Source organism: Rana temporaria, chromosome 7 (genome assembly GCF_905171775.1).
Source record: "Rana temporaria chromosome 7, aRanTem1.1, whole genome shotgun sequence".
NCBI classification, from domain to species: Eukaryota; Metazoa; Chordata; class Amphibia; order Anura; family Ranidae; genus Rana; species Rana temporaria.
Window position 1 is genome coordinate 207,969,689 of NC_053495.1, and position 22,777 is coordinate 207,992,465.

The 22,777-nt window shown below is 46.9% G+C and overlaps 1 protein-coding gene across 18 annotated transcripts in view; it reads left to right on the forward strand.

Annotated features, from left to right (window-relative positions):
* Positions 1-22,777, forward strand: part of PTPRF (protein tyrosine phosphatase receptor type F) — a 1,292,748-nt gene that overhangs the window by 1,195,668 nt on the left and 74,303 nt on the right. For 9 of the 18 annotated variants that reach the window (XM_040360892.1, XM_040360891.1, XM_040360897.1 and 6 more), the window contains 2 exons: positions 938-955; positions 7,625-7,735. In XM_040360892.1, coding sequence (XP_040216826.1) covers positions 938-955; positions 7,625-7,735 — 129 coding nt within the window. The remainder of the gene's footprint in view (positions 1-937; positions 956-7,624; positions 7,736-22,777) is intronic. The other 9 variants (XM_040360894.1, XM_040360900.1, XM_040360899.1 and 6 more) reach the window with 1 other exon arrangement.

Sequence of the window (22,777 nt, forward strand, 5' to 3'; positions counted from 1 at the left end):
GCTCTTGACATCTAATGTAAGGGGAGGGGATGCCTTGAACATCTAATCTTTTGAGGGCCATAATAATGTTGATGTGGCCCCCGATGAAATTGAGTTTGACACCCCTGGGCTAGATCCACAATTTCCAGCTACAAATCTGTCCCCCTGACAGGAAGTGAAGGGAAACCTTTGCACTAAATCAGGGGTCTCCAAACATTCTAAACAAAGGGCAGGTTTATTGTCTTTCAGACACTTGGAGGGCCAGACTTTGGCCAGCGGGATTGGAAATTTTCCTGGCATCAGTGGGAGTAAACATCTGGTATTAGGGGGAGGAATAGTGCCCCATTGCTGGTATCATAGGGAGGAATAGTGCCCCATTAGTGGTGTCAGTGGGAGAAATGGTACTCCATTGTCGGTGTCAGATGGCAGAATAGGGTCTCGTATCAGTGGGAGGGATGGTGCCCCAAGGGCCTGATAAAGGCAAGCAAAGGGCCGCATCTGGCCCTGGGGCCGCAGTTTGGAAACCCCTGCACTAAATAATAACCAAGAGCAACATTTGGGGAGGAAGTGCAGCTTTTTCTTGCCGTGTCCCCGTTGGAATTTGTCCCCCCATTTCCGGGCCCCAGTAAAGCATTAGAACGGGAAGACGCAGGCAGAATTCCCGGTGTCGGCAGCGCCGCTCGCTCGCTCTGCGTTATTAGATAAACCTGTTTTACTTGCCGCTCTCCAGTCCTTGTGTTTAATTAGTTCATGTAATTCCTGTTTCTTATTATTACAATCCCGCTTACAATGGAAATGACCTCTTTATTGACACGAGTGCCGGAGGCGCAGTCTGAGCGCCGCGTCTGTGAAGTGCTTTGCCCAGCGTCCCCTGTAATCTCTTAATGTCCCTCTCTCTCCTCTTCTAACTACTAACAGCTTCTTTCTAATCTTATTTGCATTCATATTACCTCACCAGGTGGTACATCAATCCGAGGTAAGAATGCCGGTGTAATTGTGGCACAGCCGCCACCGCCATGCCGCCACATAGCCCGTGTCCCATCCGCGGCTCATCCACCTTCACAATTAACATTATTAGCCTTGTTGTGTCCGTGTGTCCATCCTGTGTTTCGCACCGCGCTCTGCCTCACTCATGCGTTTTGGGGGGTTCAGGTCTTATCACCAAAGGTCTTGCTTTGGGGCTCATTCACACCGGCCAGGTCCGCTGCTCTGCACGCCTGTTGACGTGTGTTGTGTTAGGACTGCCTATTCAACGCACCACAATGGACCGATCATGCATGCAACATTTTTGGCAGGGCACCACAATGCACGTCGTGCTGCACTGCAGCCAGGGCCGCCATCAGGGTGGTACAGGCAGTACACCTGTAAGGGGCCCCGAGGCCCCCAGGGGCCCGGATGGCAACCCCCCTTTTTTTATGTATTTTTTATTAAAGGGCCCAGAGGTCCCCAGGGCCCCAGATGACAACCCCCCTTTATTTATTATTTTTTTTATAAAAAAACAATATTTTTTATATATATATATATATTTTTATTAAAGGGCCCAGAGGTCCCCAGATGGCAACCCCCCCTTTTTTTTTATGTATTTTTTATTATTAAAGGGTCCAGAGGTCCCCAGGGCCCCCGGATGACAACCCCCCTTTTTTTATTTATTTTTTATAAAAAAAACAATATTTTTATATATATATATATATATATATATATATATATATATATATATATTTTTTTTTATTATTAAAGGGCGACAACCCCTCTTTTTTTTATGTATTTTTTTATTTTTTATTAATGGGCCCAGAGGTCCCCAGGGCCCCGGATGGCAACCCCCCTTTTTTTTTATGTATTTTTTTTTTGTTAGAGGTCCCCAGGGCCCCGGATGACAACCCCCCCTTAATTTATTTTTTATAAAAAAACAATATTTTTTTTATATATATTTTTTTATTAAAGGGCCCAGAGGTCCCCAGGATTTACATGTAAAAGATTTACATTTTTTTTATATAATTTTTTTTATATTTCAATTTGAGGCGGCAGCACCCCCCCCTCCCCCTCCCCCCCCCCACTCCAGGGGGCCCATGCCTGAAGCTGTGTAAGGGGCCCCATAATTCTGTTGGCAAAGTGTGTTGGGCTACCATTGAGAATGTAATGTGTGTTGCCTTTCATGGTGGTAATACACACGCAGCAACACACGCATTGCCACACAAGTGTGAATGAGCCTTCAAACGGGGTAGAAGCTCCTATATACAATATTGGCATTTGTTTGTGAAATTTAAAAAATGGCAACTCCCTCAGGGACTAGTTCTGGCCAGTTCAGTATAAAAAAAAAAGCTGGATGCATTCCTAAATGCACTATATTGTCAAAAGTATTGGGACACCTGCCTTTTACACGCACAGTCTTAGTCCTTAGGTGAAGAAATAATTCCGGACGGCTGCACTTCCAAAAATCCTTTTATTGAAGCTTCATATGACAAGTGGTAGCAGGGAACAAAGAGGTAGACGCGCTTCGCGCAAATGTCAGCTCTTAGTCATTACCTTAGTCTGTAGGGTTCAATATTGAGTTGGCCCCCCCCTTTGCAGCTATAACAGCTTCATCTCTTCTGGGAAGGCCGTCCACAAGGTTTAGGAGCGGAGACTGCGAGCCAGGCCTTCTCGTCAAACATCAGTGCTTGACCTCACAAATGCTCTTCTGGAAGAATGGTCAAACCTTCCCATAGACACCCTCCTAAACCTTGTGGACGGCCTTCCCAGAAGAGTTAAAGCTGTTCTAGCTGCAAAGGGCGGGGCCAACTCAATATTGAACCCTACAGACTAAGACTGGGATGCCATTAAAGTTCATGTGCGTGTAAAGGCAGGCGTCCCAATACTTTTGGTAATATAGTTCATATCTGGATACAAATTTAGAGGTAATAAAGCCAGGGGTAGTTGATCCAGGGAATATCCAATTGACTCTTGGGGAATCGGGAAACAGTGTTTCCCCACACTGGAGCCAATTGGATCATGCTTTATTGTTGTTGATTTTTTTGTTTACCTTCCTCTGGATCAGGTATAGGATAGTGGCAGCTTTCTATTTGTTTTATTTATTTATTTTTTATTAGTTGAACTAGATGGACTAGTGTCTTTTTTTTTTTCAACCTGACTATGTAACTTTTTTTTTATTTTTTAAATATTAAAAATAGTAACATTTAAAGATTTGTTGCCAGCTACGATGATGAAATCAGTCTGTACAGCTAGAACAGGAAATGGTGGAGAATGCGGGCCTACATTGAACTGTTATAGTACAAGGAGGTGTGAAGAGGTAGTAGTCCTCTAATTACGGTATCTTTATAATCTTCTGGGTATTTTTAGTCTCTTTACCGTTGTGTTGTCTTCCTCTCCGTCCATCGTCTTCACCATCACATACCACGATCACTCTGCACCCCCCTAACCACTAACACCCCATCCATCCAGCCGCAAGACTGCCAAAGGCTTCATACGTTCAGACATCCAATCAAATTCAGCTGATTGTGCTTGCTGTGTTGCTTTTATGCTTATATCTTCCGTATTGTGATTTGTATTTTACTTTAATCTCTCCAAAGGGTTTTATTACAGCAGAAAATGTTTCTCAGCAGCTCCTCCTATTCACCAAAATACTGCCTGTTACGGGATAACTGCCGCTATATAGTATGTTGGCAAACATTCAAAGAGAGGTGTTAGATCTTCTATTGTTAATATCCAGTGTTAACATCAGTGTAAAAGACCGTCTCAGTGATGGAGCTGATTTGCTTCAGTGAGGCTTTTCATGTAGACCTGAACACCCCCCCCCCCCCCAAAGGTGTGTGTGGGGGAGGAGGGGAGATAGTGTGCGAAAAGTCCAAGTACTATACAAGAAGCAGTAAGAGAACCACACTAATCCTCACAAAAGTAATAATTTAGATAGATGGATAGATAGATAGATAGATAGATAGATAGAGAGAGATAGATAGATAGATAGATAGATAGATAGATAGATAGATAGATAGATAGATAGATAGATAGATAGATAGATCCAACGCATTTCAGGGGGTTCAGAGATTCCCCCTTCACCAGGGATTATGTGTTATGTGATCTACTCAAATTGCATTGACAATACATGGATATAGACTGTGTGTGTGTATGTATGCGTGTGTGTGTATATATATATATATATATATATATATATATATATATACACACACACACACACAACTGTTAATCACATCCAACCATATATGAGATCACACAATACATGAGTCCTGATGAAGTAGAGTGCCTGAACCCGAAACACGTTTGATTTATTTTTTTGTATGTTATGTTGGGGCAGGATGTGCAGGCTCTGTATTGGGATACATGGAGGCGGGGTCTATGATGTGCAGAGTTCTGTATTGGGATACATGGAGGCGGGGTCTATGATGTGCAGGCTCTAAGTGGGATACGTGTAGGTGGGGTCTATGATGTGCAGGCTCTAAGTGGGATACGTGTAGGTGGGGTCTATGGTGTGCAGGTTCTGTATTGGGATATGTGGAGGCGGGGCCTATGATGTGCAGGATCTGTATTGGGATACATGGAGGCGGGGTCTATGATGTGCAGAGTTCTGTATTGGGATACATGGAGGCGGGGTCTAGGATGTGCAGGCTCTGTATTGGGATACATGGAGGCGGGGTCTATGATGTGCAGAGTTCTGTATTGGGATACATGGAGGCGGGGTCTAGGATGTGCAGGCTCTGTATTGGGATACATTTAGGCGGGGTCTAGGATGTGCAGAGTTCTGTATTGGGATATGTGGAGGCGGGGTCTATGATGTGCAGGCTCTAAGTGGGATACGTGTAGGTGGGGTCTATGATGTGCAGGTTCTGTATTGGGATACGTGGAGGCGGGGTCTAGGATGTGCAGGCTCTGTATTGGGATACGTGGAGGCGGGGTCTAGGATGTGCAGGTTCTGTATTGGGATACCTGGAGGCGGGGTCTAGGATGTGCAGGCTCTGTATTGGGATACGTGGAGGCGGGGTCTATGATGATGATGTGCAGGCTCTGTATTGGGATACGTGGAGGCGGGGTCTATGATGATGTGCAGGTTCTGTATTGGGATACACAGAGGGGGGTCTATAGTGAGCAGGATCATAGAGCAGAATTTCCAGCGATTCGCAGGCCCCATTTTCCTGTATCCGAGGTGCGCAGGCCGGCTGAAGCCGCAGTTTTGGTCACCAAGTCTCAAGTCATTGCCGTTTCTAAAGCTGTAATTTAGCATTTCTAATCCTGCCAGTACTGGCTTATATTCATACCTGTGCAATGCTTACTTAGCTTGTTTAACAGCCCCAAAATACTAGATAATTGCAATTATCCTTTAATTTTCATGGATTATAGAGTGAGAGCTGCCAAGTTGATCTAGTTTAGCAGAGTGTTCCAGTGTGGACTGTAGTAGAGTACTGCCCTCCTGTGGCAGAAGGACAGAATGGCAGCATTCAGATCTAGGTAGGTGCCAGTCTAGGGAAGCATTCTAATGATAGAACCCCTAGGGATGCGTTCTGCTGGAGGTATTGCGCATTTTACTGCATTTTCTAACTCAGCGAAGTGCATTAGCCAAGTTAAAAAAAAAATAATAATATTATATTAGATGCATTTACTAAAACTGGAGCACACAGAATCTGGTGCAGCTTTGTATAGCAGCCAATCGGCTTCTAACTTCAGCTTGTTCAACGAACCGCTTCAGCCCCGGGCCATTTGGCTGCCCAAAGACCGGAGCACTTTTTTAGCGATTCGCACTGCGTCGCTTTAACTGACAATTGCGCGGTCGTGCTAGGTGGCTCCCAAACGAAATTTACATCCTTTTTTCCCCACAAATAGAGATGTCTTTTGGTAGTATTTGATCACCTCTGCAATTTTTATTTTTTTGCGCTATAAACAGAAATAGAGCGACAATTAAAAAAAAAAGCAATATTTTTTACTTTTTGCTATAATAAATATCCCCAAAAAATATATAAAAAAAAATGTTTTGCTCAGTTTAGGCCGATACGTATTCTTCTACATATTTTTGGTAAAAAAAAAAACGCAATAAGCGCAAAAGTTATAGCGTCTACAAAAAAGGGGATAGAATGGCATTTTTATTAATATTTTCTTTTTTTTTACTAGTAATGGCGGTGATCAGCGGTTTTTCTTTTTTTTTTCGTGACTGCGACATTATGGTGGACACATCAGACACTTCTGATGCCATTTTGAGACCATTGTCATTTTTACAGCGATCAGTGCTATAAAAATGCACTGATTACTGTAAAAATTACACTGGCAGTGAAGGGCGGCGTTCGGGTCCGCGGGTGCCGCGATCGGTCCCTGGAGCTGAAGAACGGGGAGAGTGTAAACACAGCTTCCCCGTTCTTCACAGTGGCAGCTTCATTGATCGTGTGATCCCTGATATAGGGAAACACGATCAATGACATCACACGTCCAGCCCTGCCCCCCTACAGTTAGAAACACACATGAGGTCACACTTAACCCCTACAGCGCCCCCTAGTGGTTAACTCCTAAACTGCCATTGTCATTTTCGTAGTAAACAATGCATTTTTAATGCATTTTTTGCTGGGAAAATGACAATGGTCCCAAAAATGTGTCAAAATTGTCCGATGTGTCCGCCATAATGTCGCGGTCACGAAAAAAATCGCTGATCGCCACCATTAGTAGTAAAAAAAATTTTTTATAAAAATGCCGTAAAACTATCCCCTATTTTGTAAACGCTATAAATTTTACGTAAACCAAATGATAAACTTTTTTTTTTTTTTTTACCAAAAATATGTAGAAGAATACTAAACTGAGGAAAACAATTGTTTTTTGGGGGATATTTATTATAGCAAAAAGTTAAAAATATTGCATTTTTTTTCAAAATTGTCTCTCTATTTTTGTTTATAGCGCAAAAAATAAAAACCGCAGAGGTGATCAAATACCACCAAAAGAAAGTTCTATTTGTGGGAAAAAAGGACGCCAATTTTGTTTGGGAACCACGTCGCACGACCGCGCAATTGTCAGCTAAAGCGACGCAGTGCCGAATCGCAAAAACTGGCCAAGTCCTTTACCTGCATTTTGGTCCGGGTCTTAAGTGGTTAAGCTTTGACAAAAATGAAATACATAACCTGGAAGCTGATTGGTTGCTATGCAGAGCTGCACCACATTTTGCACTCTACAGTTTTAGTAAATCAACCCCCATAGTGTGTGAGGGTGTCAGGTCTCAGTATTAGGGTGTGTGAGGGTGTCAGGTCTCAGTATTAGGGTGTGTGAGGGTGTCAGGTCTCAGTATTGGGGTGTGTGAGGGTGTCAGGTCTCAGTATTAGGGTGTGTGAGGGTGTCGGGTCTCAGTATTAGGGTGTGTGAGGGTGTCAGGTCGTCTCAGTATTGGGGTGTGTGAGGGTGTCAGGTCTCAGTATTAGGGTGTGTGAGGGTGTCAGGTCGTCTCAGTATTGGGGTGTGTGAGGGTGTCAGGTCTCAGTATTAGGGTGTGTGAGGGTGTCAGGTCGTCTCAGTATTGGGGTGTGTGAGGGTGTCAGGTCTCAGTATTAGAAGGTAGAAGAGACGAGATTTGTTATAATTAGTGATGTTAGAAACACATTTTATTTAATGTCGCAAGAGTAATCCTTGAACTCCTTGTCACCCCTGTGTCTGTTTTCTCCCGCAGGCGGCCTCCAGATCGAAAACAGCGAAGAGTCCGACCAGGGGAAGTACGAATGTGTCGCCACCAACAGCGCCGGGACGCGCTACTCCGCCCCAGCGAATCTCTACGTGCGTGGTAAGAACTCCTCCCCCTCCATCGGTACTGGCGAATCACCTTCATGGGCCACACACCCCCCCTTCAACGACCATCTTTACCAGACCGCAGCGCAACCCCCCGAGAGAGACGGAAGGCTTCAATCCGGCGCTGAGCAGTGTGCTTCCCCCGGCTGAGTGTCATTGCGGTGTGAGTGCGCGGCTGCGTCGTGGCTGTCAGTGTGCGGATAAAGCTTTGAGGAGTATCCCGCGCGCTGTGCAGCAGCTGCGCGCCGGTCTCTGGTGTATGGGATGCCATATGCTTTGTCTTCTGTCGTGATGGTTTGTGTTTAATGAGAATTAATGTGATTTCTGAATCGACTGAAAGAATTCCCACATTTATTTTCCTGATTATCCGGAGAGCGGAGACGCTGCTCTTATCGCTTCTCACCGTGTCATTCATCCTCGCTCAGAGAGCTGCACACTCACAGGCACAGGGGGGGGGGAGGGGCTGATGGAAAATGGACACAGGAAACATTTAATATGTGGTTTCTGCTCAGACTTCTGATCATTGCGGCAAATCCAGTCCCCTCAGAGCTGCCGGGATTTTGGAGCTAAAGTAATTCTGGTCAGAAGGATTTAGCCATTTTTTGGGGGTTTTCCGCTTTAACTAGTAGAAAGGAGACTGCAGGAGACTGTTAGAGACTAGGGACATGGTACAGGTGAGATAGAAGGCTGGAGACATTCTGCAGGAGAATGTTAGAGACTGGGGACATGGTACAAGCATGATAGAAGGCTGGAGACATGCTGCAAGAGACTGGGTACATAGTACAGGTGAGATAGAAGGCTGGAGCCATACTGCAGGAGACTGTTGGAGATCGGGAACATGGTACAGGCGAGGTAGAAGGCTGGAGACATGCTGCAGGAGACTGTTGGAGATCAGGGACATGGCACAGGTGGGATAGACTGCTGGAAATATACTGCAGGAGACTGTTGGAGATCGGGGACATGGTGCAGGTGAGGTAGAAGGCTGGAGACATACTGCAAGAGACTGTTGGAGACTGCGGATATGGTACAAGCATGATAGAAGGCTGGAGACATGCTGCAAGAGACTGCTAGAGACTGGTAACATGGTACAGGTGTGGTAGAAGGCTGGAAAAATGCTGCAGGAGAATGTTAGAGACTGGGGATATGGTACAAGCATGATAGAAAGCTGGAGACATGCTGCAAAAGACTGTTGGAGACTGGGGATTTAGTACAAGCATGATAGAAGGCTGGAGATATACTGCAAGAGACTGGGAACATGGTACAGGTGAGGTAGAAGGCTGGAGACATGCTGCAGGAGAATTTTAGAGACTGGGGATATGGTACAAGCATGATAGAAGGCTGGAGACATGCTGCAAGAGAATGTTAGAGACTTGGGACATACTACAGGTGAGATAGAAGGCTGGAGACCTACTGCGTGAGACCGGGGACATGGAACAGTCGTGGTAGAAGGCTGGAGACATACTGCAGGAGACTGTTGGAGATTGGGGACATGGTACAGGTGAGGTAGAAGGCTGGAGACATACTGCAGGAGATTGGGGACATGGTATAGGTGAGGTAGAAGGCTGGAGCCATACTGTTGGAGACTGTGGACATGGTACAGGTGAGGTAGAAGGCTGGAGACATACTGCAGGAGACTGTTGGAGACTGGGGGCATGGTACAGGTGAGGTAGAAGGCTGGAGACATACTGCAGGAGACTGTTTGAGACTGGGGGCATGGTACAGGTGAGGTAGAAGGCTGGAGACATACTGCAGGAGACTGTTGGAGACTGGGGGCATGGTACAGGTGAGGTAGAAGGCTGGAGACATACTGCAGGAGACTGTTGGAGACTGGGGGCATGGTACAGGTGAGGTAGAAGGCTGGAGACATACTGCAGGAGATTGGGGACATGGTATAGGTGAGTTAGAAGGCTGGAGCCATACTGCAGGAGATTGGGGACATGGTATAGGTGAGGTAGAAGGCTGGAGCCATACTGCAGGAGACTGTTGGAGACTGAGGGCATGGTACAGGTGAGGTAGAAGGCTGGAGACATACTGCAGGAGATTGGGGACATGGTATAGGTGAGGTAGAAGGCTGGAGCCATACTGCAGGAGACTGTTGGAGACTGAGGGCATGGTACAGGTGAGGTAGAAGGCTGGAGACATACTGCAGGAGATTGGGGACATGGTATAGGTGAGTTAGAAGGCTGGAGACATGCTGGTAGAGTCTGAGGACACACTACAGGTAAGATAGAAGGCATTTTCCCAGGAATTTAGTGTATATAATTCCACCAATTGACTCATTACAAATGTTCTCTCACTCTTGGACAAACAAGAAACCTAAAATGTTTCCAAGGTGGCCTCCTATGGGTAAGGGCAGGTACTACAGGACATCCACCCCCCTACATGCAGTGTACAGCTCTCTGGCTATAGACAAACCTAAGAGATCAGTTCACACAAATCCCACCTGTCTGTCTCCTCCTCTCTAAACTGTTCTGTATTTCTCTTTTCTGGATCCCTTTCTCCGTGTCACTCTCTTCATAGCTCCAGCTTTTTCCCTTCACCTCTGTCTCTCTTTGTATCTTTTTTTTTATTTATTTCTCCTATGCTCACTATATCTCTTTATTTCTCCCCCTCTATCTATCTATTTCCCTTCCTTCCTTCCTTTCTCCGTATCTTTTTCTCTCCGTATTTCTCTCTCTCTCTCTGTATCTCTCTCTCTCTGTATCTCTCTCTCTGTATCTCTCTATCTCTCTCTCTCTCTCTGTATCTCTCTCTCTCTCTCTCTCTCTGTATCTCTCTCTCTCTCTCTCTCTCTCTGTATCTCTCTCTCTCTCTCTCTGTATCTCTCTCTCTGTATCTCTCTCTCTCTGTATCTCTCTCTCTGTATCTCTCTCTCTCTCTCTGTATCTCTCTCTCTCTGTATCTCTCTCTCTCTCTGTATCTCTCTCTCTCTGTATCTCTCTCTCTCTCTATATATCTCTCTCTCTCTGTATCTCTCTCTCTCTCTGTATCTCTCTCTCTCTCTCTCTCTCTCTGTATCTCTCTCTCTCTCTCTGTATCTCTCTCTCTCTCTCTGTATCTCTCTCTGTATCTCTCTCTCTCTGTATCTCTCTCTCTGTATCTCTCTCTCTCTCTCTGTATCTCTCTCTCTCTGTATCTCTCTCTCTCTGTATCTCTCTCTCTCTCTCTCTCTCTGTATCTCTCTCTCTCTCTCTCTGTATCTCTCTCTCTGTATCTCTCTCTCTCTGTATCTCTCTCTCTGTATCTCTCTCTCTCTCTCTGTATCTCTCTCTCTCTGTATCTCTCTCTCTCTCTGTATCTCTCTCTCTCTCTCTCTCTCTCTCTGTATCTCTCTCTCTGTATCCCTCTCTCTCTCTGTATCTCTCTCTCTCCGTATCACTCTCTCCCTGTATCTCTTTTGCTCTTTCTCTCTGTATCTGTATCTCTCTCTGTATCTCTGTCTCTCTCTCTCTGTATCTCTCTCTCTCTCTGTGTGTCTTTCTCTCTCTCTCTGTGTGTCTCTCTCTCTCTATCTGTGTCTTTCTCTCTCTGTGTCTCATTCTCTCTGTGTCTCATTCTCTCTGTATCTCTTTCTCTCTGTATCTCTTTCTCTCTGTATCTCTCTCCTCATTCTCTTTCTCTCTCTCTGTATCTCTCTCTTTCTGTACTGTATCTGTGTGTGTCTCTCTCTCTATCTTTTTTTCTCTCTCTCCTTATGTCTTTCTCTCTCTCTCTCTCTCTCTCTCCCCCCGTATCTCTCTCTCTCTCTCTGTATCTCTCTCTCTGTATCTCTCTCTGTATCTCCCCCTCTCTCTCTGTATCTCTCCCTCTCTCTCTGTATCTCTCTCTCTCTGTATCTCTCCCTCTCTCTCTGTATCTCTCTCTCTCCGTCTCTCTCTCTCCGTCTCTCTCCGTCTCTCTCCCTCTCTCTTTCTCTGTATTCCTTTCTCTCCGTATCTTTTTCTCTCCATATCTCTTTCTCTCCGTATCTCTTTTTCTCTGTATCTCTTTCTCTCCGTATCTCTTTCTCTCCGTATCTCTTTCTCTCTCTGTGTATCACTCCTCATTCTCTTTCTCTCTGTTTGTGTCTCTCTCTATCTTTTTCTCTCTCTCCTTATGTATTTTTCTCTCTCTCTCTCTCTCTCTTTCTGTCTCTCTCTCCGTCTCTCTCTCTCTCTCTCTCTCTCTCTGTATCTCTCTCTTTCCGTATCACTCTCTCCCTGGATCTCTTTTGCTCTCTCTCTCTGTCTTTTTCAATCTCTCTCTTCCCTTTGGCTGTGTCTGTACTTCTCTTGCCCGATCTTTTTTCTCTGTTGCTCCTTTTCTTCAGCTCTGTCTCTTTCTGTATTCCTCCCTCCCTCCCCTTATCTCTCTATTTCTGTTGTTTTCCTCTCCTCTCTCTCTCTCTCTTTGTCTCTGGCTTTATCCTCTCTCTATTTCTCTCTCTCTCTCTCTCTCTCTCTCTCTCTCTGTCTTCCTTTCTCTCTTGTTCTGTCCCTCCTTCATGTGAACATACACCCCAGTATGAGTGTCTCCTCCTTTTTCTGGCTGCTGGTATGGATGTGTATGTAGTGTGATCTGTGTGTCATGTTTGTCCTGTGTGTTTAATTTGTGGGTGTCGGCAGAATTGCCCATCAGCTCCTTATACCGTTTCTGTTGGGAACTCCCGGTGAAGGCGTGGCTCCCAAGTTCCCAGCTCCACCCACTTGCTGCCGCTGTGACCCGTCCACTTGGCTGTGCAGTGGCTGAAGATTGAGAAACTCGCCGTTGAAGTCCTCTGGAAATATAAGGAGCCAGGGGGGCGAATCCGCTTACTTAACTAAAGTATTTAGTTTGGGCGGACTAAGATTGCCAGTATGCTGAAAAAGACGGCGCCTTCGCAGCTTGCACTGGATTGGCTGTGATGCTTGGTGTGTGACACGTGTGTTGTTGCTTGTACACATGCAGTTTGCTGTTTTTACTCTCTCTATGTTTCTCCTTGTCTCTCTACTTCCTCGTCATCCTCATCGCACCGCCATACAATCAATCCTCCATCTCTCAGATCAGCGAGAAGGTTGGTCCCTTTCACTTCTTATCCAGATAGAGATTTGGCACGTCTGGTAACTCCCTCCCCCACCCCCTTTTGGAGAACAGCAGAGGCGGGCTCAGGACAGAGCTCCTCCCCTGCAGAACCTGCTTATCCCTTGCCTGCCATAATTCCTGCAAGTCTTCCTCCTAAGTGCACGCTGGACAGTGCATGGTGCCCTCCTACCTCCCCCATCACCTCCTCTTCCTGCAGGCCCCCGAGCCTGTTCTCTTTAGACCCTGTGACTCTTCTACAGTTATGGAATTCCCTTGTTCCCTTTTCTCTCTCGCAGGTTTTTCCTACCATTTCCATTTAAGAAAAAAAAATCACCTATTTATACTTTGTGGTCTCCTGTCAATAAAATGCAGTTCCCATATAGTGCTTCGAATTCATCTTGCATGTATCACCATAAAACTCATAATCCCTGATCCATCAAGCTGCAATCGTAGTAAGGCATGCTAAAGTGGCCTCAATGCTATCCATCATTTTAGCATGCCGTAAGCACTGTTCATACACCTTCATTGTTGGTGCAGCTTGATGCATTGGGGCCAAAGAAAAATTTTAAACGAAAATTTCCGTTGGTGAACAAATCATAGAATGCCGATTTAACATACAGTTTAAGAAAGCACATGTATTACTAGCCTGGAAATGTTACCTGATATGTTGTACAGATCTCATCGGCATACAATTTCTCCATATATTGGGGCCGTCTTAATAGCATCATGGGCCCCTGGGAAAAGTAAAAAAGCCCCTACAATGATGACAGTGCAGGTAAACAGACATCAAGAAGGTAGGAGGCAGACTGCCTCCCCTGTGTATCTATCACTCTCAGTGCTATCATGGGGCCCCCAATTTCGGGGCAGGGTGGGCTCAAGGACCAGCTGCTTTGGGCAAAGTGCAGGGGCCCCCCATGCAGCTGGGGCTCCCAGGTGTGCCCTCTCATTAAGACAGCCCTGGTGTAGAGGTATATGTGCAGTCTTGGCAATGAGCAAGTTGGCTTTATGGTCAAATGCTGAGCGTGCATAGTAAGAATCCGATTGGTCAGTTCCACAAAAGTTACCAACAGACCTATGGTAGGTGGAGCATCATTAACCACTTTGACCACCGCGCCTATTTTGGCACTTCTCTCCTTCATATAAAAATCACAATTTGTTGCTATAAAAGTAATCAGAACCCCCAAACATTATTATTATTATTATTATTATACAGGATTTATATAGCGCCAACAGTTTGCGCAGCGCTTTACATCAGGGAAGACAGTACAGTCACAATACAATTCAATACAGGAGGGATCAGAGGGCCCGGCTCGTTAGAGCTTACAATCTAGAAGTTATATATATATATTATACATTATATATATATATATATATATATTTTTAGCAGACACCCTAGGGAATAAAATGGCGGTCATTGCAACTTTTTTTCTCACACAGTATTTGCGCAATCATTTTTCAAATGCCTTTTTTTGGCGGGAAAAAAAAACAGTTTCATGAATTAAAAAGTAGTTAAATAGTTAAAACAGTAAAGTTAGCCCAATTTTTTGGTATAATGTGAAAGATGATGTTACGCCGAGTAAATAAATACCTAACATGTCACGCTTTAAAATTCATGGAATGGCGCCAAACTTCGGTAGTTAAAAATCTCCATAGGCGACACTTTAAAAATGTTTACAGGTTACTATTTTTGAGGTACAGAGGAGGTCTAGTGCTAGAATTGTTGCACGCGCTCTAACGCACGCGACGATACCTCACATGTGGGGTTTGAACGGTGTTTACATATGTGGGCGGGACTTGCATGCGGGTTCGCTTCTGAGCGCGAGCTACCGGGGACAGGGGCATTTTACATTTTTAAAAAAAAATGTATTTCATTTTTATTTTACTTCATTTTTTTTATTTTTACACTTTTTTTTTTTTTTACTTTTATTCCTATTACAAGAAATGTAAACATCCCTTGTAATAGGAATCACTGTGACAGGTAGTTTCTGTTGTGATTATGATATAAAAAGAGTAAACGCAGGTGATTGATAATAAATGGCTTCAGCCAATCACTAACCATGAGTGAGAGAAAAGTTTTTGTGTTATCTTTTATATTCTCTGAAAAATGGCCAAGAAATCATAAATTCTGCCAGGGTATGTAAACTTAATACAACTGTAATAATCTAAATCGTTTGATTGCCCTACTATCTAAGACAGGGGTGCCCAACCAGTGGCCCGCGGAGCCCTCTGATGTGGCCCGCGGTGCCCTCAGATGTGGCCCGCGGTGCCCTCAGATGTGGCCCGCGGTGCCCTCTGATGTGGCCCGCGGTGCCCTCTGATGTGGCCCGCGGTGCCCTCTGATGTGGCCCGCGGTGCCCTCTGATGTGGCCCGCGGTGCCCTCTGATGTGGCCCGTGGAGCCCTCTGATGTGGCCCGTGGAGCTCTCTGATGTGGCCCGTGACCTCCTGCTCTGTGATGGAATAGAATAGAATACTGTTATTAAAAGTCATGCCATCCACTCGGTCCGTTTATTTTTTATCGTTTACCAAGGCGCTTAAGTGGCCCTCGCTCTTCAAAAGTTTGGGCACCCCTGATCTAAGACATAGGAGCTTCTCTAACTCTTGCTGTAAGTATGACGTAATGGAGGAGACAGGTGCGACTCAACTCCTCCTGCATCTGAAATATCACTCTTGGTTGGGTTCGCTTAATAATTTGATATCCAACTAGTTCCCCTTCAAGTCCTCCCATTCTGCGCAAACCGCGCACAGCGCGTTTAATTGCTAAAGTTTGTCACAGGTGGCCAGTGACAGTCGTGAATAAGCTCGGCCTCCTCTGTCGCACTCGTGTCCCTCCAGCATTCCACGCGCCAGGCATCGGCGGTCCCAGCGGAGGGGGTCTTTATTTGTTTGGCAGCGGATAACGTCACGTACACCGCCCCCCCCCCCCCCCCCCCTCCGCTGTGTTCCTGGAAGCTGGAGCGGCTCACCCAGGCATTTAATTATTGCTCTGCGACGCTGCAAGGTCATATATTAAAGAGTTCTTTTATCTGTGTACCGCCGATCAGCTCGCTGTCCTCCCTCCCCCTCTGTGCTATTTTCATCTGAGAAAATTTCCCTGAGCGAATGCAAATTGCAGCGTGTGTGCCTGCCCCTTTGTGAACCCCGGCATGTGATCATCTGAGCACCAAAGCCCGCTCCCGAAAGCTAGGGGTCCGATAATGATACACAGAGGGCCCCAGTTCTGACCGCCTGTGCCAAATTATTTAGCTTAGAAGTCGGACGTGAAATGGAATCCAAAAACAAGCAGGGACTCATACGTAAGACGTCAGCGGTGACAGTCGCAGGAACGGCTCAGGCTCATTGAAGTGGATCCCCGCCATGGCTTTGTCTCTGCTGCTCCAATGTCTGTGATGGAATGTAATTGTGGCGCTTTGGGCGGCAAAGCGCGTGGAGGACGAACTCTCTGATGGCTGTGGCAATACAATTTTTTGCTCTTCTCTCTTTCGATCTTCCACCTCCACCAATGTGCCCATTTTGCCAAGCGTCTACCAAATATGGATGACTCCTTCGACACAATGTGGCCAAAAGTCTGACTGTCGGCTTATTGGACACCCCATTCCAAAACCATGGCGATCAATAGGACCTCCCCACTTTGTGGCTGTAACCGTCTCCACTCCTCTGGGAAGACTTTCCACAAGACTTTATAGGGTGTCTGTGAGAATTGGGGCCCATTGTCATGTCGGGTACTGATGTTGGATAAGAAGACCTGGCCCACAAACGACATTCCAATTCATCTCAAAGGTGTTCAGTAGGGTTGAGGTCAGGGCTTTTGTTGAGTTTCTCAAGACCAAGCTGGTTAAAGGGGTCGAAAAGGTTCTTTTATTTTCGATAAATTCCTTTAAGCTCGTGAATTGTTGGCTCACTTACCTTTTCCTTCGATTTCCCTTCTAAATTTTTATTTTTCTTTGTCTGAATTTCTCACTTCCTGTTCCTTCTCAGTAAGCTTGCCCTCATCATCCGAGCTGTTCTGGCTGGGGGTTAGTCAGCGTCCTCGCCCCCTCCCTTGGGACTACATCCCTGCAGGGAGACGCAGCGTGCTCGCCCCCTCCCTTGGGACTACATCCCTGCAGGGAGACGCAGTGTGCTCATCCCCTCCCTTGGGACTACATCCCTGCGGGGAGACGCAGCGTGCTCGCCATCTCCCTTGGGACTACATCCCTGCAGGGAGACGCAGTGTGCTCGTCCCCTCCCTTGGGACTACATCCCTGCGGGGAGACGCAGCGTGCTCGCCCCCTCCCTTGGGACTACATCCCTGCTTGGAGACGCAGCATGCTCGCCCCCCCCCCCCCCCCCCCTTGGGACTATATCCCTGCGGGGAGATGCAGCGTGCTCTCCCCCTCACTTGGGACTACATCCCTGCGGGGAGATGCTGTGTTCACAGCGTCAGCGTCTCTCCGCAGGGATGTAGTTGTTGCGCACCTCCCCAGAACGCATCAAAAATGCACCCGCGTTGCGTTTTTGATGCATTTTTTGAGTAACATGACCTAAGCAAAAAACGCACTATAAGCAGGGCAAAACCACTGCAAAATGGTGGGCGTTTTCGGGAGTAACGCTGAAAACACAATTTTTGGCCAATTTTCGGCGGTCTGAATTTCAGTGCATCACTAATTGAGTTACTAAACATGCACAGTGACTATACAACTATTATGTAACGTAGGTTGTGGGCGGTTCTCGGTTAAGGGCAGGACCACCTGAAAAATGGGCATATTCTGGGTGTAATCTGGGCACAGCCTCCCAGAAAGTGGGTGTAATCTGGGCGCAACCTCCCAGAAAGTGGGTGTAATCTGGGCGCAACCTCCCAGAAAGTGGGTGTAATCTGGGCGCAACCTCCCAGAAAGTGGGTGTAATCTGGGCGCAACCTCCCAGAAAGTGGGTGTAATCTGAGTGCAATCTGGGCGCAACCTCCCAGAAAGTGGGCGTAATCTGGGCGCAACCTCTCAGAAAGTGGGTGTAATCTGCGCACAACCTCCCAGAAAGTGGGCGTAATCTGGGCGCAACCTCCCAAGAAAGTGGGTGTAATCTGGGCGCAACCTCCCAGAAAGTGGGTGTAATCTGGGCGCAACCTCCCAGAAAGTGTGGCCCATGAACAGGGGTGACTGGGATGACTATGTTGGCAAGTATGCCCTTTAAAAGCATTGGCATAGACAAGGAGAGGAATGAAATGCTTTGATCGCAGTTCCCAGCGCACAAATCTCATCGATTTGAATGTCGGTCCCACGAATTGTTGGGCTCATTTCTACGCTATTTCCTCCTTTTTTATATATCCGCAGACAATGCTTTGCTTCTTCCAAGTAACTTTTTTTGCCAATCTCCTCCAGGTGTTGACCTGCTAACGTCAGTTTCGGGAACGCCGCGTCTGCGAAATGAGTCGCGAAGGGACTGACTGGCGGAATATGTTAAACATCAGCTTTAAGCCGTCGCCGGGTTTTTCAGCACAGGAGATAATCGCCGGTGATTGACGCTCGTCTGGGTGGCGCGGAATCGCTGTCCCTGCTCTGACCAAGCCGGCCGGGGGCTCCTCTTAATGCTTTTGTTCTGAATATCATTTCCATGCCGGAGCATTAATGTCCCACGAGGATTCAGCATTTTTCTTTTTGCCGTCCATTATCCTCGCCGTTTCTGTCCTCTAAACTGTCCCGGCGAGCTCGGTGCCAAGCCAAGCACAGCACATTGACGGTGCTGCAATAGCTACTTCAGAGTCAATTAATGGCACATTTTGCTGGGTATACCTACCTCCGCAGTCTGCCTTTATGGTCTGCTTGCTCAGCCCCGCGCCTCTTTGACATTGCTCATTGTCGACAGGATTAATATGAACTTGTCAACGGCGTTTTGTAACAAAGAGAGAGAAATCTGCACGCTTTGAATGCGTGGCGGCCAGAAAAATGGAAGCCGTGCCCCTGCAGCAGAACTCGGACCTACCTTTGTCCTTTACATTAGTAGAGATACATGAACAGAGACGTGTAAGTGTGCACAGGTGACTGGGAATGGGCTCACTGGGGTGGATTTACTAAAGGCAAATAGACTGTGCGCTTTACAAGTGCAGTTGCTCTAGAGCAGGGGGTATCAAACTCAATTTCATGGTGGGCCGCATCAGCATTATGATTGCCCTTAAAAGGGCCGGTTGTATCTGTAAGATTAGATGTCCAGTGCATCCCCTCCCCTTACATTAGATGTCAAGAGCCCCCTCAACATCAGAAGTTGAGTCCCCCACTCTCCCTTACATCACAGTGCACCCCCCTTTCCTTATGCTGCTGCTGGGAAGAAGCTGGATGCATTGCTTGAACGCAGAAAGTAAGGGTCTGGAGGAGGGCTGGAGCTGTCCGGCAGCTGCAGTAGAGGTGCGAGGGCCACGTGGAATGGCCTGGAGGGTCGGATCCGGCCCGCGGGCCTTGTGTTTGACACCTGTGCTCTAGAGCAGGGGTCTCCAAACTTCTCAAACAAAGGGCCAGTTTATTGTCCTTCAGACTTTAGAAGGGCCGGATGGTGGACAGTGGGGGTCAGAAAATGTCCCGGGCCCAGCATCAGCGAGAATAAATATGGCCTCAAGGTTGGGGGGGTCACGAGGAGGGATAGTATCCCATCATTGTTATCAGTAGAAGAAATAGTGCCCCCTTGTTGGTGTCAGTGGGAGGAATAGTGCCCCAAGGGCCGTATCAAGGCTAGCCAAGGGCCACATCTGGCCCTCGGGCCGCAGTTTGGAGACCCCTGCTCTAGAGCAATGGTTCACAAGCTATGGCTCTTTCTCTTGTCAGCCCACCTAAACATCAATTATTCCCTTAATAGCCCATAAACGTGTCGGCTCCACGTCCAATGTCCATGCTGTAGAGCAGTGGTCTCCAAACTGCGGCCCGGGGGCCAGATGTGTCCCTTTGCTTGCTTTTATTCCTCCCAATTACATCAACAATAGGGCACAATTCCTCCCAGTGACACCGACAATAGGAAAAAATTACATAAATGATGGGGCACAATTCCTCCCAATGACACCAACAAAGGAGCACAATTCTTTCCAATGACACCAACAATTGGGTCCAATGACGCCAACAATGGGGCAAAATTCCTTCCAATGACGCCAACGATTGGGCACAATTCCTCCCACTGATACCAATGAGGGATTATAACTCCTCCCACAGACACCAACGATGGCGCACAATTCCTCCCAATGACACCAACAGTTGGGTCCAATTGTACCAACAATGGGGCACAATTTATCCCAATGACACCAACAGTTAGGTCCAATGACACCAACAATGGAGCACGATTCATCCCACTGGCACCAATGACGGGACACAATTCCTCCCACTGACACCAGCGATGGCGCACAATTCCTCCCAATGACACCAACAGTTGGGTCCAATGACACCAACAATGGAGCAAAATTCCTTCCAATGACGCCAACAATGGGGCACAATTCCTCCCACTGCCGCCAATGATTACTATTATATTATTATACAGGTTTTATATAGCGCCAACAGTTTGTGCAGCGCTTTACAACATCAGGGAAGACAGTACAGTTACAACACAATTCAATACAGGGAGGATCTGAGGGCCCCGCTCGTTAGAGCTTACTGGATAATAACTCCTCCCACAACACCAACAAAGGAGCACAATTTCTCCCAATGTCACCCACAATTGGGTCCAATGACACCAACAATGGGGTACAATTCATTCCAATGACACCAGCAGTTAGGTCCAATGACACCAACAATGGGGCAAAATTCCTTCCAATGAGGCCAACGATGGGACACAATTCCTCCCACTGACACCAACGATGGGACATTGTTTATTCCTGCTGACGTTGCATCTTTTTCTACTCCCATTGGACACAGTCCATGCTTTAATATCTCCAATCATTTGAATCTATTTTTTTTTGCAGAAAACTTACATTGTTCTAGTAAGAAATCCAATCGCGGCCCCCCTCACTCGCTTTTACAAAAGCTCTTTCCTAAGTGGCATCCGTGAAGAGGCCTATTAGCTCTCTTGGCTCCGGGTCCCTCCGTTCCTTCCTGTTGATGTGAGATGAATGAAAGGAGATGCCACCATTGGGGGGAGGGAAGTTATCAGCCTGGCACCGTCTCCGGGGATGGATGGGGGTGGTATTGAGTAGCCAGTTAATGCAGTGAGGTCACCGCACGGTGCAACGTGAGAGCCTCTTGGCGATTTGGACATCACCGATCGTAGCATGGGGAAAACGTATCAAAGCTTCTGTTGCACCGCAGGCTGTAACTGCACGCTAATGCCTCCTGAATTATTCAGCGGCCTTCATTCTTCCTCCTTCTGCTCCTGTGCCTTGTGCCAGCCTAGCGTCCCCTTGGTGAGGGAAGCTGCGGTCACAGGAGGGTCGCAGCGCGCTCTATCACCTTACTGCGGAGTCTGGATCTCCTGACCGCGGCTGCTCTGCCTCAGCACTTTTTGGAGTGCAGTAATTGCTTTGAGCGTTTTTCGTTAAGCGCCTGCCAACTGTCCTTGCTTTTCTTCACCGATCGACTTCAGAAAAAATAAAAATCCTTATTTTTTTTTTTGTGGAATATTACATTTAGTTTTATTTTCTCTTTGTGTTATCTCGACATTCGCATGAATATTTTGAATCCGGCAATTTTACATGCATAAAAAGAAAGTTAAGCCGCGGAAAAGACGGCTCAGGCTACTGATTCTAACCCAAGAATCATTGTAGTGTAGATTTATTTTTCCACTTCCTTTAACGGGGTGTTCACAGCAATAAGTGGGCATATACGGTAGTTTCAGACCTAAAAGAGCATCTAAACTATGGAACTTGAGGCTACAAAAGTCAAGCAGAGGGCAAAGGACCAGTACTTATGGTAGGCTCCCTGCAGCTGATCTTTTCTCCATCACTGATTTACCACGCCTTGTTCTGCGCTGGGTGGTGGTAGCCATCTTTGCTAGCTTCTGTCGGCACTGCCCCCATGATGACTAATGGGGTAATTGAGAAGAAGGAGTGGTGGAGGAAGCACAGATCTACAGAATGAATGAAGCAGGGAGAACCTTGCACTGTAAGTCCTCAGGTACAGCTTATATTCCAGCAAGGAGAACACTGAGCACAGCACAATAGTTTATCATCAAATGTCACTCTGGTGAAACTAAAGGGGAAAGGGAATAGCCGCTCCAGGTGGGAACCCAGATGAATATCCTCCGTTGCAGACAACTCAGGTGCAGGCAATGCACTTAGCAAAGCAGGAACAAAGATTGTCTCTGGACAGCCGCACTCTGAACAAATTGTAGCCTTTTATTAAAAGGAGGACAGCACTACAAGTCACAGCAAACTAAAATAAAACCTGCAGGAAAGAAATTTGCTCTTCATGGCTGATGGTCAGCAAGTCTTGTACGCCCCACACTTGAAGTACCACCACTGCGCCTTGAGGTAAAAAATACGATCACAAGAAATTTGCTCCGTCTATGGCGGCCTTACAGTCATAGACAACAGGGCCTTAGATGATCCCATACTAAAGATATACACCCGTGAGGCTCTAGGCATGAAAAGTGCACTGTGAGGCAGGGGAGTGCTGGCAGCCTTAGGCCTGGGGGTCAAGTTCAGTCAAGTGGCCCATTGAACCGCTGAATCAGCTCACCATCCATGGCCCATCTGATTTTTCAATACAGCCTCACCAGTGCAGCCAACTCCAGTGCCCATTAATGCAGCCTGACCACTGCGGCAGGTTACATGGGGTGTATGGGGGGGATGGGGATCAGCTAGGGGTGTCCGGGTCTCTCATCTCAGTGATCTCAGCCCAGCAGGTCCTTGCACGCCACGGCCTCCTGGGGGAGGGGGGGGTAATGCTCCTGGTCCTGGGTCGAGTTGCAGGCAACGCCCAGTCCTGGGCTGTTTTCCACCCACCGTGAGCTTTAAGCGTGGACTACAACTCCTGGAATGCAACAGCTAGTGGTCGGCCCGACTTCCAAGACCAGAATAAAAAATAAAATGGTAGCGGGCATTTTGAACATAT